The sequence below is a fragment of the Mustela nigripes genome, chromosome 4, assembly GCF_022355385.1.
Source record: "Mustela nigripes isolate SB6536 chromosome 4, MUSNIG.SB6536, whole genome shotgun sequence".
NCBI lineage: Eukaryota > Metazoa > Chordata > Mammalia > Carnivora > Mustelidae > Mustela > Mustela nigripes.
The window spans coordinates 75,969,174-75,984,908 of record NC_081560.1 but is presented as its reverse complement, the minus strand read 5'-3'; the positions used below and the strand labels follow the sequence as shown (position 1 = coordinate 75,984,908).

At 44.0% G+C, this 15,735-nt stretch overlaps 1 protein-coding gene and 1 long non-coding RNA gene across 3 annotated transcripts in view; one reads left to right on the top strand and one right to left on the bottom strand.

Annotated features, from left to right (window-relative positions):
- Positions 1-14,036, bottom strand: part of ELAPOR2 (endosome-lysosome associated apoptosis and autophagy regulator family member 2) — a 169,545-nt gene extending 155,509 nt beyond the window's left edge. The window contains exon 1 of the mRNA XM_059396939.1: positions 13,719-14,036. Coding sequence (XP_059252922.1) covers positions 13,719-13,910 — 192 coding nt within the window. The 5' untranslated portion in view covers positions 13,911-14,036. The remainder of the gene's footprint in view (positions 1-13,718) is intronic.
- The window catches only part of LOC132015981 (uncharacterized), a 50,838-nt gene continuing 48,347 nt past the window's right edge, over positions 13,245-15,735 (top strand). For both annotated transcript variants that reach the window (XR_009403848.1, XR_009403847.1), the window contains exon 1: positions 13,245-13,695. This is a non-coding gene — a long non-coding RNA (uncharacterized LOC132015981). The remainder of the gene's footprint in view (positions 13,696-15,735) is intronic.

Here is a 15,735-nt window from a genome sequence, read left to right as displayed (position 1 = left end):
CATGCGGGAAGTATCAGGACCAACTTCATTAGAGTCTGGAGGATGAATGAATTAATTAATAAAGGAAAAGCCCTAAAATTGTACCTGACTATTGTTCTTTTTATTTATCACTCCTATTACAAATGCTACGGTTTTAAGAGTAGTGTGTTTACTTGGCAGGATTATGAGTATTTTTATTGCCTCATTTTTCTAGAACGCACACATACTGCATTTAATTTTCAGAAGGTCAAATGTAAAAAAAGGAATCATAAAAAAATTGAGCAAATAGTGTTAATATTTATCTGCTCTTTAGATAGGGAAGTATTTCCTTAGCATACCAAACTCAGATATGTGTAAGCATTTCCTGTTATTTTGGCTCAAGTTATTTCCAAGTATGCATTATTGATATGCCCAAGAATTACCAAATAGAAGTCAAACTTAAATTTCAAATGGCCAATTTTTTCCACTCTCAATTTTAAGATGTTAAACAAAGGCATTGTTTTGTGTTTACACTGCTGCAATCTTAGAATAAAGTGCTAAATATGACAAATTAAGAATGAATGTGTCCTAGAACTAAAGCACCAAGGATAAAGATTTATCTTCTTGCCTGTAACAATAGGAATGCGTGTAACCTTGAGCAGTCACTGAACTGCCCCTTAGATCCACCATAGGAATATAGACACAGTATATAGCAAACCAGAACTCATAGATGTGACCTAGGCCATCAGTCTGTCCAAAACAGGAACCCTGCAGATTTCAAAGTACAAAGAAGTAGCTCATGACTCTCTCTATATAAAAACACCTTCTTGGAAAAAAATTTTAAAAATAAAAATAAAAAAGATAGGCACCTGGGTGGCTTAGTCATTAAGCGTTAGCCTTCGGCTTGGCTCATGATCTCAGGATCCTAGTTTTGAGCCCCATACCGGGCTTCCTGCTTGGCAGGAAGCCTGCTTCTCCCTCTCCCACTCCCCCTGCTTATGTTCCTTCTCTCACTCTCACTCTCTTACTGTCCATTAAATAGATGAAATCTTCAAAATAAAATTAAATTAAATATAAAAAAGAAGTCATACACCTTCTTGGATGAACTAAATTCAGCATTCTTTGGTCTATACCCACTAATCCTAATTTCATCCTCTAAATGAGCATTATATCAACACATGACTGCACATAATACATTTGAAGTTCACGATCATGATGCCTATAAGTCTCCTCAGAGCTAAGCATTCTCAGTTCCTCCGGTCAGTCCTTAAGTATTTGGACATACTTTCCAAATAGTTCATTTCCTAATTGGCACGTCAAGTCAACATCTCCATATGTCAATATTCCTCTTCAAATATTACACCTAAGTTGAATCATTAACCTAAGTTAAATGTCTACCTTCTCGGAGCCAAGCACTCTGCTCATATTAATAGAGCCTAAGACACATTACCCTATCATTGCTTTTAGCAGCCATGTGATATCTGTGGCTTCAAGGGTACTTTTAAGCAAGATTTCCTCATCCTAGGCTTGAGCATCTAAATTTCAGAAGCAAAAAGAACAGTCGACATTTAACAATTATGTTTGCCCATTTTTCTAGCCTTTCAAATCATCTTAAATCCCAATTCTGCTTTCCAACTCATTAGGCATCTTTCCCAGCTTTCTGACTTTACAAAATTTGGTTAAGCCTTCCCAAAACCAAAACATGGATTAAATAGTGAAATAACAACAGCTCAGAGATAACATATTAATACCACAGGTATAGGAGGCCCCTCTATCCGTGGTTCTTCCACGTCCAAAAGCAGACAATCCCCCCCTCCTGATGTCGTCAGAAGGTCAACAGCAGTCTAATGCTACGTGACTCACCTCACTTCACCGGATCACGCAGGCATTTTACCCTCTTGTCCCATCACAAGAAGGGTGAGTACAGTACAGTGAGCTATTCGGAGAGACCACATTCATATAACTTTCCCTACAGCATATTGTTGTAATTGTTACATTTTATTATTGTTGCTGTCAATCTCTTACAGAGCCTAATTTTTAACTTAAACTTTGTCACAGGAGTGTATGTACAGGAAAAAACATAATATATACAGGATTCAGTATTGACCAGGATTTCCAGCATCCACTGGATGTCTTAGAATATATCCCCTGTGAATGGGGGTGGGGGGAACTAGAGCATTATACTGAAGACCTTCCTCCAGATTAGCATCAATTCCTTAAATTAATATATGTTAGGGTAAGTTTGTTCAAATAGCCAATGATCTGCTTGTTATACCATCCTTCAGCATATACCCCCGCTTCTTGGCATACAAAAACCCAACACTGCAAATGCCTTCCTGAATATCCAGGAGCACCACATGTCTCTCATTCTCCACATTTACCAGTCAGCTACCCTCAGCCAGCTTCTGTGCAATCGCTCTACCGGCTGCCCCTTCTCAGGCTCATTCTCCATTGCTTCTCACTCTGTTGATTTTGTTGTTTTGTTTTGAAGATTTATTTATTTATCTGACCGAGGGTGGGGGAGGAGGAAGAGAGAGAGAGAGAGAGTCTCAAACAGACTCCCCACCAAGTGCAGGGCCGGACCACTGAGATCATGATCTGAGCTGAAGTCAAGAGTTGCACCCTTACCCCACTAAACCACCCAGGGGGCCCCATCAGCCTGCTTTTTAAACCCCAGTATTTCCCTGTGCCCTCTCCTCAACACACTGCTCCCGTTCTGTGTTCACAGCCCAGGAGACCTCATCAACATCAGTGGCCTCAAGTACCTCTCCCTGGGCTCCTGGCTCGAGAGGTGTCTGTGGCACTGGCAGACTTGCAGCTATCTCGAGGAGAGCCCAGTGTGGATGTCCCTGGGGCACCTGAAACTCTGGATGTCAATAATGAACTCATTCTCTTTCTTCCAGCAACCCAGCCTCCTCCTCCTCCTCCTAAATGTTCCATCTCAGTGAAAGACGGAGCATCCATCCAGTAGCCCAAGGCAGAAAACCTAGCAGCCACCGGAGCCTGCAAAGGTCCCATCCAGCGCCACCCTCCCCCTCCGCTCTGTCAGTCGCTTAGCTCTGGATTTTATTCTCCCCTTGGGAGAGGCAGCAGTCCCCCAACCAATCGTCTGGCCTCCATTAAGATCCCTGTTTTATGTTCCTCCATTCAACAACAGAACAGCCCTTCCCATCTGGTGTCAGTGGCTCCCCAGAGCTTTCCTGCCTTCTTCACAGCCTCCTCATCCCCTGCCACTCCTACCCTTGTGCCTTCCCTCTAGCCCTTGAAATGTTCCCAAGAGTTCGTGCCACTGGACCATCACACAGGCCACGTGCTTTGACTAAGGTGGCTGGCCTCTGTGCATGCTGGGATGCACTTCTGGAAATCTCAAAACTCAGCTCAAACAGGACTTACTCTGAAGCCAGGGCTCCTTAATCTGATTGACCGGCCCCCCTCTCTGCTGAACCCAGCGCACGACTCCGCACAGCACTTAATGGTCTGTGGTATAATCAAAGACTGACGTATTATTAGCTTTCCCGTGAGAGAAACACACCATATGAACTCATTAAATACTAGACGAATAGACAAACATGTGAACGGCCACTGAAAATGAGGAACAAAGAATGAAGTAGGGCAGTCTTAAAATTTCAAAAACAGAATCTCAGAACAAAAGACTGTCAATCCAAGCCCAAGAATTCTTAGTCACTTTGCAGTTGCTTCAGTATTTTTGTCAGCCAAACACATGAGACTTCATTTGCTGTAGGAATTTAATAAGACACTATGTGCCAAACATTAGTCTTGTTAAAAATTAAATTTATTCCTATTTGATATGTTAAGGGAAGTAATTCCATCTACATTTTTATGGTGTAAGTAATTATTGGCTCTCTCTGGGTATTCTCTCAAAACATGTAGACAGGAAAAAAAAATCAAGGAAAAAATACTTTCAATGTATATCGAATGTTATCCTTAATACAATGAAGAACTCATATACGTAAGAAAAACACTGAGTGAAAAACCTAAACAGAGAATTGCCCAAAAAGTGAAATATAAAAAGTTAAGTGATATGAAAAATACTGACCCTCAGTAGCCATTAAGGAAACATAAATTGTGTCAATGAGACAGCATTTTCTACCATCAAGTTTGTAACCATAAGTTACAATTTTCACTGTCGGCCAGGATATAGTTCATATCCTTCAACCTAAGATTTTCCATGCAAGTGATCTAGCTTCAATAATAAGAAATTCAGACATGGTTTATGTAATTATAACATTTTTAAAAATTACAATTGAAAACTTCAGTGCCCCAAATTAAATTTACTTATTCATTCAATAAACACTTATTAAGTGTTTACTGTGTCAAGCACTGTTTGAGGTACCAGGGAAAAAGTAGCTTATTTTGAAAGAGAGAAAGAAAAAGGGAGGGAAGCTGGGAGAGAGGAAGAAATATAGATATAGGCCTATCTTTACGGAGCTCGCAGTTTATTGAGGGGGAGTTATAAATATTTTTTTAAAACCCCAAATAACTAGAATATATATTATCATGGATGCTGAAAAGTGCTGTGGAGAATAATAAAAGCATGTAATGAGGAGAGAAGGAGGAGGGTGCTATTTTCAACAGGTGCCCAGAGAAGGTCCTACTGAGAAGAGAACTGAGCAGGAACCAGAAGCAAACATGAGGGAGAAAGCCAGGAAAACCCCTGAGTGAGGGAAGGTCCAAGAAGAGCCAAGAGGTAGCTCTGGAGAAAGGAGCTCACACAACCTTTTCCACAAAAAGCAAGGAGACTGGGGAGGCTGCAGCCAAGAGAAGAACGGAGGGAGCAGTAAGAGACAGGCTTTCTTAAGCCTCACTGGGGGCTTAGTGAATGCCGGACTGCACTGGGTCCTATAAACCATCCTCAGAGCTTTGATTGGGAATGAAGCCTTCCCAGAGCTCTGAGCAGTACAGTAACACTGTTTTGGACTTGGGTTTTAGGTGATCTCTTACCACTCTGTTGAGATCAGACTAAAGGAGGTCTAAATGGGAAGTTATAATCCAGGCGAGAGATGACTGTGGTGTGGTCCAGAAGGTGAAAATTTCTAGAGCTAAATGTCTTGAAGCAGGGACAAGAATGTTTGTGGACAGACTGGATATAGGATGTGGGAGAAAAGGAAGTCTGTGGAGACTCCCACATTTTATAGGCCTGAGGAACAGGAAGGGAGGAGCTGTCATTAAAGGAAATGGGGAGGGGGTAAGTTTGGGGCATTGTCAGGGGATGAACTTCAGATATGTCAGATATGTCAGATATGTAGGGTAACTACCCACGTGGAGACACACAGGCTGTGCTTGCTGAGAATCCAGGGAAAGCTCTGCCCCAGAAATGTCAACCTGAGAGCTGTCCACACATAGATGGTATTTAAAGCTGAGAAACTGGATGAAATCACCAAGAGTGTGAGGATGACAAAAAAGACAAAAGGGCCAAGGAGGAAGGGCTAGAAAGCTCCAGTGTAAAGAAGTCAGGGAGATGAGACAGAACCAGGAATGACTGAGAAGAATCACCGTGAAGAGAAAAGCCATGGGAGTGAGGTGTGCCAGAAGCCAAGTACAAGTTTCAGCCATGACAGAGCAATCAGGTCCAGGGCCTCTGACCAAGCAGGTAAAAAAGAGGAATGACAGCTGGATTTAGTGAAGAAGAGGTCATTGTTGACCTAGAAGTGAGCATCGTCAGTGAAATGGTGAAGTAAATGACTCACAAGTGAACAGTGGCAGACATTCAAATGATGCACTATTTTGCAATATATTACATATTAAAATATTTTACAACTATTATGGAAACATTTACAAAAAAGTGTTAGGGTCATTGGGAAATGGTTACAAGAGAGAAAAAGGCACTCTGGGCTTACTTGTAGTTTTGAAAAAAGAAATGCATAAGTAGAAAATGAGCTAATACTTTAATTCCAGATATCTCCAAGTGGAAGAACTAGGGCTGAATTTTTAAATACATTCTATTATTTTCTAAAATTTTCACCATGCACAACTTGCATAATTAGGAAAAATGCTCCTATAAAATACTTTCATAAGTAAACAAATTTCCTTTCCACTTCCTAGCCCTTTTACACTTTAATCCATCCTCTCAGAAACACTGTTTCTTAGACAAGCATAATAACTACTATCTGGCATTGCATTAAAATTTACAAAGCATCTTCAAATGCATTAGATTCTCCCAGTAACTCTAACGTGGATAAGGCAGGAGTTACTGTCTCCATTTTCAGACAAAGAACGATTCAAAGAAGTTGATTTGCACAGGGTCCCATAAACCAATGGCAGAGCCCAGATGTGACTACATTCTTCGATCACTTCTGATCCCATGTCTACTATAATAAGACACTTTGCAGTTGGAGCAAAATATACACAACAATCTCCTTCCCGTAACTAGCAAACATTGGCAAAGATTTACCAAGAAGCCTGACCACACTTTCTTAATATTACCATGGTTTTTTTTTTTTTTTTTTTACTTGACAGACAGAGATCACAAGTAGGCAGAGAGGCAGGCAGAGACAGAGAAAGAGGTGGAAGCAGGCTCTCTGCTGAGCAGAAAGCCCGATGCAGGGCTTGATTCCAGGATCCTGAGATCATGACCTGAGCCAAAGGCAGAGGCTTTAACCCACTGAGTCACCCAGGTGCCCCCATGGTTTGTTTTTTTTGTTTTTTTGTTTTTTAATTCCAATGTCTATTGCAGGGAGAAACACTCATTAATTTCCATGAGTGCATGCTTCTTTCTTCCCTCAGGCCCCAGGCTCCTAGAGAGGGATGACAATGTCCTCTGCATTCTGTATTATCAGCACCATTCTGCCTAGAATGGTGTATGGAAGATAACAGAGAAACGCTGGCTGATACATGGTAATGGGAGGAGCTTGTGCTCCATTTGATGTGTTTATTGTAGGAGTTTCTGAGATGCCCTGCAGAAACAGCAAGTCCGCTTGAGTTACAGCTGAAGAAGCATTAACAATGAAACAAGTCCCTGGGTTTCAGGCAACTAAACTATATTCCTCACCTTATACCTAGAGCAGTGATTCTCCTACTTCAGGGTACAACACAATCCCCTGGGAAGATGGTTCTAAGACAGACTGCTGTGCAAAGCACAAGAACTTGCATTTCTAACAAGTTCCCAGGTAATTTTTTTTTTTAAGATTCTTTTTATTTATTCGACAGAGAGAGGGAGCAAGCAAGCACAAGCAGAGGGAGCAACAAAGGGAGAGGGAGAAGCAGGAAGCCTGTTGATCTTGATCCCAGGACCAGGGGATCATGACCTGAGCCAGAGGCAGATTTTAAACCAACTGAGCCACCCAGGCACCTGTTCCCCTGTAATGTTAACACTGCTAGTCCCAGGATCCCACTCTGAGAACCACTGACCTAGAAAAAAAACTTTAAGAGTGAAGGTTTGAATAAGCAATAAATAGTATCCGGAACTCCAGAGCTATTAACCGAGTTGAGAGTAAACTTCAATATATTCTGATCACTGGGTTTTTATTGCAGTCTTAAATCTGGTATAACTGAGAGAAGATGTCAATTAAGATTAAATGTACTATAAAGATCAATCTCTTTTTATAATGGAAAGAGTGGAGGACACCCACATTACTTTATTTTCAAGGCAGTGATTAGTGCAATCAGAAAAGATTGTATGAAATTTAAAGAGTAGTATGTCCTACTCCTCTTTAAAGCCCCTAAGTTGTCTTAAACATAAAGATATCTAATCACTGTTTGCTGAGTAACATGATGAAATCCTTTCCTCCATGAGCATATCATGGACTTGGGTGGGGTCGCGAAGGGAAGGGTGCTCAGAGCCTCTGGTAAAGCACATGGATCTTTACAGGACTTGGGAAATGGTGCACCTTCAGACCTATGAAGCAGGAGAAGAAACTCCTTCCTGCAGATGGACACAGACCTGTGCCAGGATTGCTGGCTGACCACACACATACTGGAAGGGTTCCAGCTCTTACCTGTCCCCACTGCTGTGTGCCCTTCTATAGTACACAACCCTCCCATCCTTACAGGGCGGTCCTGAGTGTGAGAAGCACTTGTAGAATGGCAAACACATGCCCGGGAGCAAACGACAAGCTTATGACTACAATCCTGAGAAAAGATCCTTTGTCTTTAGCAGTTAAAGGGTTGAGGGGTTAAAGGAGGATACAGAAATTGCTCCCTGCCAGGAGGCTTCCTTTGTTTGAGATGTTCTATCACCACCAAGCTTAACCTCCATCCAACAAACTCCCACTCATCCTTAATGTCTGAGCTTAAATGTTTTTTCCTTGGGAATCCCCCCAACCCCAGAGTAGAATGGCCATATACTCCTACTGCACACAAAATTTTCCATCATACCACTGTGGCAAACATGCGTAATGGTGGGTGGTGTTTTGATTCTGCCCCCACGAGCCTGTAAAGCTCAATGTGGGCACAGCCATATGTTTTCTTCATTGTTCTACCACCAGTACCTGGTACTTAAGTACACAATAAACATGGGTTTAATACTGAAATAGTACACATAGCTTAGATTCAGGGACAAGAATTATCCATGGTTTCTTCAGGGGGAAGGAAAAGACACCAAAATTTGACTGGTGTTTTCTGACAATAAGGAATTATTATAAGATCCAAGACACTTCTGAGGAATACACTATGATAGGCAAATGTGCCACTCTATACTATGCTCTATTTCCATCCCTTGTGCTAAAATATGACACTTCACAGAACTGTCAACTCTTAGTTTTACATTGTAAATATTGATGGTGTGAAGACTTGTTCACATTTGCCTAAAACATGAGAAACGGTTCTGAGCTTAAGAGCCTGAAATGGAAAATCACCTCCACAAGCCTCACAGGCAAGATTAATTATCGTAACCGCTTGAAAACAAAGGCTGAGTCCTAACCCCTTTCAAAACAGTGTGACTTTAGAAGCTCTGCCACCCTTACCCACAGCCCATGACCTTTGGAGACTGCCTGCTGAAAGGGCATTTCTCAACTGTTGCCCTCCAAGTCTGAAACAGAAGATAGGGCCCTTTGCCACTCTTCTGATTTGTATGGACTTGAAAGACCCAATCTCTTACCCAATCTACAAAGGTTATTTAATAAAATTCTCCTCTTATCACTACCCACCCCGCCTCACCTCCCAGTTACTACTCAAGTCATCCCCACCATTCCACAAGGACCACATGGCATTGAGTACCAGCAACCCATGGTCGGATTCAATCTTCCCTTTTTGGTTCTCATCTTTTTTGAGTTTCTTTGGCCAAAGGACACTACAACCACCCCTTTAATCCTTCAAAGCCTTTTCTCACCTTCCTCATACTCTGTACCGTCCATCTCTCTTACTCTAGCATTACTTGCATGTCTCCTTTGTGGATGCCTCCAATTCTGCCACAGTTGATGTTGGTAAAACCCGTCTTACCCTTTATCCACTCTGTTCTCACTCCTTGGACGATTGCATCCTATAAAGCAGTTTCAACCATGCCTTTTGTTCAAGTGATTCCCATATCAGCACAGACCAGACCCCTGAGCAACACGGCCTGATACCCAACTCCCTACTGGTCAACTCTAATTGAAGTCAACCAAGCTCCTCATCTGCTCTTCAAGCCCGGATCTTTCATTCCTCATCCTCCACTTCCCGTCAATTCTGACCTTACACCAGCATGCCTTCTTTGCCATCTTCACTGCTCCTCCTGAGGTCTGTCCTCCTTTACCTGGAATCCTGCAAATGCTCCTAGCAGGTCTCACCTCTTTCTGTCTCCTCCCCCACTCAGATGGATTCTACATCATTGCCAAACTTAAGCGTATTTTGTTGCTTCTGATGTTTCCGCTACCCCGTTGCTCCCCAACATCTATCAGATGAACACCAGCTTCTCAGCATACACACAGCCCCTAGGATCAAGCTTTTCCCGCTTACCGCACAGACTCATCTCTCACTAAGCTCTCACTAAGTGGTGTCCCAGCTACACACTGTTATGAGACAACAGTTTTATCTCTCTGCCCTTTCTCGAGCTGTGTTCTACACCGGAAATGTCCTCCTGGCCCACAGGCACACCTGACCTTTGTCTGCTTGGCAAATTCCTTATCTTTCAGGTCCCACTCACTTTCTCTATAGGGCCTTTTCTGACCTTTCTCACTGCATGGGACCTCCCCTTTCTTCTCTCATGGCCCCAAGTCACTTCATTGCAATTGCTGACATTTCGGTCTCATCCTTACCCACTTAAATTTTTTTTTAATTTGTAATTTCACATCACCCAACATGTCACCTGGCATATTCAATAAATGCCTGTGGAATAAAAACTGCTGACACAAAGGCATCTTTCTCAAGATTCGGAGACTGGTAGAAAATCGTATTATGTAGGATTTCAGAGCTGTGAACTAAGAATCAAGCTATTTTGTGATTTAATTTTCCTAATTTAAATAATGCATACATAATCCACTTAGTTCTGTTCTTTTTACTCTCATGCACTCTATCTTCTAATACCTTACTCCACCTCTGAATCATCTGTTGGCCTTTATCATTTTTTTCCTCTGGCACTCCCATTAAGTCCTATTATTCAATGAGTCAAAAATTCCAGTCCATTCCATTCTTGGATAAGTCTATCCTCTGAGCCTCTGAAATCTCCCCGTCGACCTTTCCTGAACTATCAGGATCCAGGCCTACTAACTCAGCAATAATCAACTCTAACATTTACATAGATTGTTTTCCTTTAATGTATATTAATCTCATCAGTTTTTATTTCTGTCCTTTTACAAGTAAAACACTGGTGCCAAGAAACCCAGAGGATGCTTATCCTTCCTAAGTTTCCCCATGCATAAGCCTGAGAAATTAATTCTGCACTTTCTGACATCTAGTCTTCATATTTTTTTTCCCTTCAACACCACCGACCAAAGTCACATCCTCTTGTCCTTCCTCTCTGACACACTGACTTTACTTTTTTTTCTGTTTCCCCAACTACAGCCTTCCTGTTTGTGCTTGTGCTTCTACCCTGCTGATCTGATCACCAGCTGAACATTCATTCCAAAAGTCCTCACTTTCTCCCCTCTTCAGCTCCATAATCCAATGACTTGACAAAGGAAGCCATGCTTCATGATTTTACCCCAGAGTCCCATTCTCTGCAAAAATCTAAGTGAAACTTTACCCATAACTCAATTGTCTTTTTGAAGGTTTTTTTTCTGAACTCCAGTGATTGTAACTTGATTAGTCCCAGACCAATTTTGTTTCTTTTTCCTTCCCTTGCTTTCTTCTAAGGAGCAAGCAGGGAAAATTGAAGTTTACGTAATGTAATCATGTCTACTTTTATAAAAATACCGGTCGATGAGGGAGAAACTCAAACTACTAGGGAGGTGGGGAGAGGAGGTTAGAATCACAGACTTTTCCATCCTTTTCAACATTGTTTCTTATTATTAAGAGGCTGGCCTTAGTTTCCAGCTGCCGACACTCACTGTACTCTCTCACTCTGCTCCCCAGCACATAGTTCTGTTCTGCAGTATGGCATTCACTTCCTTTTCTTTGACTCAATCATGGACAGGGATAAACAGGTAAGAGTGAACACAAAATAATTATCTCATATCTTTGTCCACAAGAGTTGGCCTACAATTCTACGGCTCCCCCTCAAAGGACAACAGACCTTTACCCTCAGAGCCTGGAAAATATCTACTCCTCTCCCTTTCCTCTTAAAAACAATGTCAGAGAGAAACAGCGATCAATTCTAGAAAACTATCTCGGCTAGTTAGACCAGATGCCCTGGAGCGGATTCAGCCCCTGTGAGACTGCTTGGCCTCTCCTATTTCCAGAGGAGCCTCTAACTTTCAGTCAGTCATCATACAGGTGTTGTCAGTCATCAGGAAGAATATCAATGCATCCGTGCATCACCATCAGCCACAGGCAAGCTCAATACAATCCCTCTACAGGAGCCATGCATTCCCACTTTTGGGGGGCAAATTCAAAGGAGACCTCAAAGAACTGAATCACATGCAATTTCTAAAGTCAGAGCAACAAACGAGCTGGGTTAATTGAAGAGAGTGTTCCTGAACTTTGTCATCTTCCTCCTTCTCGTGTCACTATTTCTTTGTTAGGCTGCAGACTCTTACTCTGTTCTTCCTAGGTGTACACGCCTGGTGCGTGTGATCGTTCAAACGATCAGTCTAGTCGTAGTGACCAAAAATCTTCAGTCCACTGGCCCCAAATCTCACCCTCACATTTCAAGTAGATCCTTCACTACTAAGAATTAGTGTGACAAAAACCTCAAGACATTTCATTCCATTTCAGAAGAAGTATGGTGTGCCCATTGAGGCTGGGGTCTGGAAGCAAAGCTCTACATTTGTCGGGTTAGAACAGTTCAATCTGAGGATGTCCAAGAAGCAGCTTTCTGTGGAAAACTGGAAGAACGGATCATTCCCAGGTGATAGGTAAAGTTGGAGAACACAGATTAAACTACGAATTACATCGATCAACTCTGAAGTTAAACACAGCTGTTTCTTGAGAGCTTGCCCTCATTTCCCCCATGGCAACACTCCCCTGTGCTCCCACACATGCCTTTGATCTGCTTCTCTCTCATTTCAGTCTGTCCTGGGACTTGTACTATGAGAGAGGAAGATGAAAATCCAAGGGTGATGGATGATATCCAGAACGCAGATAATCTATAATTCAAGCCTGGGTGAAATTAAAAAGTTACAGCATCACACACAAAGGAACAGGGTCTGGTCTTTCTTTCCAGAGGGGCTATTGGCTAACCTATTTTTGCTACAAAAATTAAAATGACCCATCACCCTGATTCCTAGCAATCTTCCTAAAAACAGTATTCACTCCCCATATCCTGCCGAACATAATCACTCAATGTAGGTCAGAAATGTTGCTTCCTTCCCCTCATTGATTTTCATTAAGAGGCTGCACTTTCTGGAACACTAAAAGGAAAGAGAAACACCCACTACAAGAACCAATGACACCCCCTGTAAATTTTTGGCACCTTAAGTCCAGTTCTCCTAAAAGCGGGAGAAAATCTCATCACCCACAATTTCTTCTTTTTGGCTAGAAGTCAACAATAATCTCGAAGTACAAAATAAACAGTGGCGATGCTTCAGCCAGATGAACACCCCCCAAAAGGAGCATATTCACTCTGTCTTTTCTAATTTTCTAGATCACCAACCCGCCTCTTCCCTAAGTACACACTCTTTTATTCTAATTCATATCCGTATTTTGCCAGAAGGATGCCAAGTGATACCACACAGTGGCTCAGCAAGTCCCCAGGGCCTTATCAGGAAGCTGAGTGCGGGCGAGCGGGAGGACGGGGTTTGTAGAGACCCCGACAGGTTCTTGGGGAAGAGAAGGCGACGGAGAAACGGAGAGGAGGGACATGGGGGTGGGGGAAGCGGGAAACGCTCCTGTGGCAACATCTGGCTCTCCAGAAGAGCTGTGAAGGGATGGGTCTCCAAATGCCACTAGCGGGGCTTCCCCAGTCTCCCCGCCACCCCACTTGCTGAAATCTCTGCCAAGGCCCAAGTCCTCAAGCCTGGCATGGCACTCTGAAGAGGGCGCCGCAAAGTCCTTCAGAGCCCTCAAAGCAGGAGCGCGAACAGAAAAGCATCCCCCCAAAGACAGCAAAGCCACACACCCTCTGTCGGCCAGCCTCCCGGGGCGGGCAACTTCATCCCTGCAACACACGAAAGCCCCCGTCCTCCAAGGAAGGCAAGGAGGGACACCCGGGCGCCCGCCTCGCCCCTCGCCTCCCGCTCCGTCCTCCCCCTCCCCCGCAAACTCCAGGTAAAGGACCAGGTGCGGCTCACCTCCAGGCAAGGAGGAAGCGGGCGGCCGGAGGAGGAGGGGGGCAGGTCCCCAGCCCAGGCCGCCCGGCAGCCGGCGAGCGCCCAGCAGCAAATCCAGGCGGGGCTCCAGGGCGGCGAGAGCCCGCAGCGGGGAACCCCCGCCCGCCGCCCCCGGCCCCTCCCCCGCGCCGGACCCGGGGCGAGGAGCCGCATCTCGGTCCCGCTGCGGTCCGCCGGCCGGCAGGAAGGCAGCCTCCCCCGGTGCGGCGCGCTCGGCTCGCCGCTCGCTCGCCCCCTGCCCGTGCGCCCGCTGACGGCTCGGCTGCGCTCAGGGCCGGGCAGCCGGCGCCGGTGCTCCCGTCACGCCGGAGGGAGGGACCGCGGGGCGCGGGCGCGGGAGCGGCGCGGGGGCGGGACGCGGGGCGGGGACGCGGGAGCCCGGGCGCAGGTGGCGCGGGCGGGGGCTACGGCCCGGCCCAGCGGGTCCAGAGGGGCTGCGCCGCCGCCGGGCCCGAGGCTCGCCGCGCAGCGGAGGGCGAGAGACGCCGCGGTCCCCCGTGGCATCCCCGGTCCCCATGGCCCGCCAGGAGGGGCGCTCCAGGCGAGAAGCCAGAGTAAAACACAGGACATCAGGATATTGTTTACCCCGCGGCGGGTCTTTAAAATCTCCCTGCTTCCCGCATCACACACACTCACAGACGCGCCCTAGGGACGGCCCTGGATGAGGATCCAAGCTAGGAAGCGTCAGAGCGAATTTTTGGGTCATCAGGATCTGCCTAGAATTGCAGGGAGAAAAGGAGAGTGAAATATCGATGCAGCTGGTGACTCAGTTTCCTCACTTCTTTAACGCAGATAGTAACAACATCTACCCTATAGGGTTGTTGGGAGGGTTAGGTTAATTGATGCACCATAAAGCACCTGGGGGAGTGCCTGGCAAGCAGTAGATGCGATAGGTGTTGGTAGTAGTAGTAACCACAAGTACTGCTACTATTGGTGTCATTTCATGGGGAAATGAATCTTGGGCAAGAAAGCCCTTTTGTTTCTGGAGGAAGCAGTTTTTCTATACGTACAGTGAACTGGGGTAGTCTTCATATTTTCTTTCATTGCAAATATACTGAACTGGGTGGGTAATGGGCACCAACTGGTGAACCAAATGGGCACAGTGCCTTCCTGTTGTGGGGATCGCAAAGGTCCCTTCTTGCTCTATAATTCTGTGATGATGTACATTCTCCCGTTGTTCAAAAGTACCCAAGTTTCTGATACTTGAGTACCTGCAGAAAGGTACCTGGCAGACTCATAAATTGACCTGAATTTATCTTTGTCTCTATCTTTAATATTTTTTAATAAACATTTCCACATGGAATGAGAAAGTTTCCCTCTCTCTCTCTCTAGTTCTGATTATTATTATAAAGTATGTATATTGGAAAAATTTGGAAAAATTCTTAAAAGTATCAGGAAGAATGTAAAAATTACTAGGGATCCCACCAATAAGACATAACACCTTTAATGGTATTAACATCTTGAAGAATTTCCTTCATGGTCTTTTAACCGCTTGTGTACTATGAAACTAGAATTGTAATTTTTAACCTGCTTCTCTTCTTCCCTTAACAACATGAATTTTTTCTCAAGTCAATGAAGTCTCTGACAAAACAGCTTTAATAATTGTCTAAGAACATCTACACTTTGGAGATACATAATTTACTATTGGATATTGGGCAATTTTTCCTCAGGTATTTGATGTTATGAATAGTTCTGGAATGGCTGCCTTTGGTATATAATCTGTTCACACCTCTACTTTTAATTTTCTATGATGTTTGTAGAATTGAAATCATTGGGTAGCAATGTATGTGTATTTTTGGGTTTTGTTTAATAGTGCACAAATTCCCTCCAACAATTTTATATCAATTGTTTCCAGCTCCTTGAGTATTTATTTAACATCATTCTAGATTTAATAATACTTTAGATACTTACCATTTTGGCAAAGGGTAAAATTACCATTTTAGCAAAATGCTAATAAGATAGCATTTCTGAATGTATT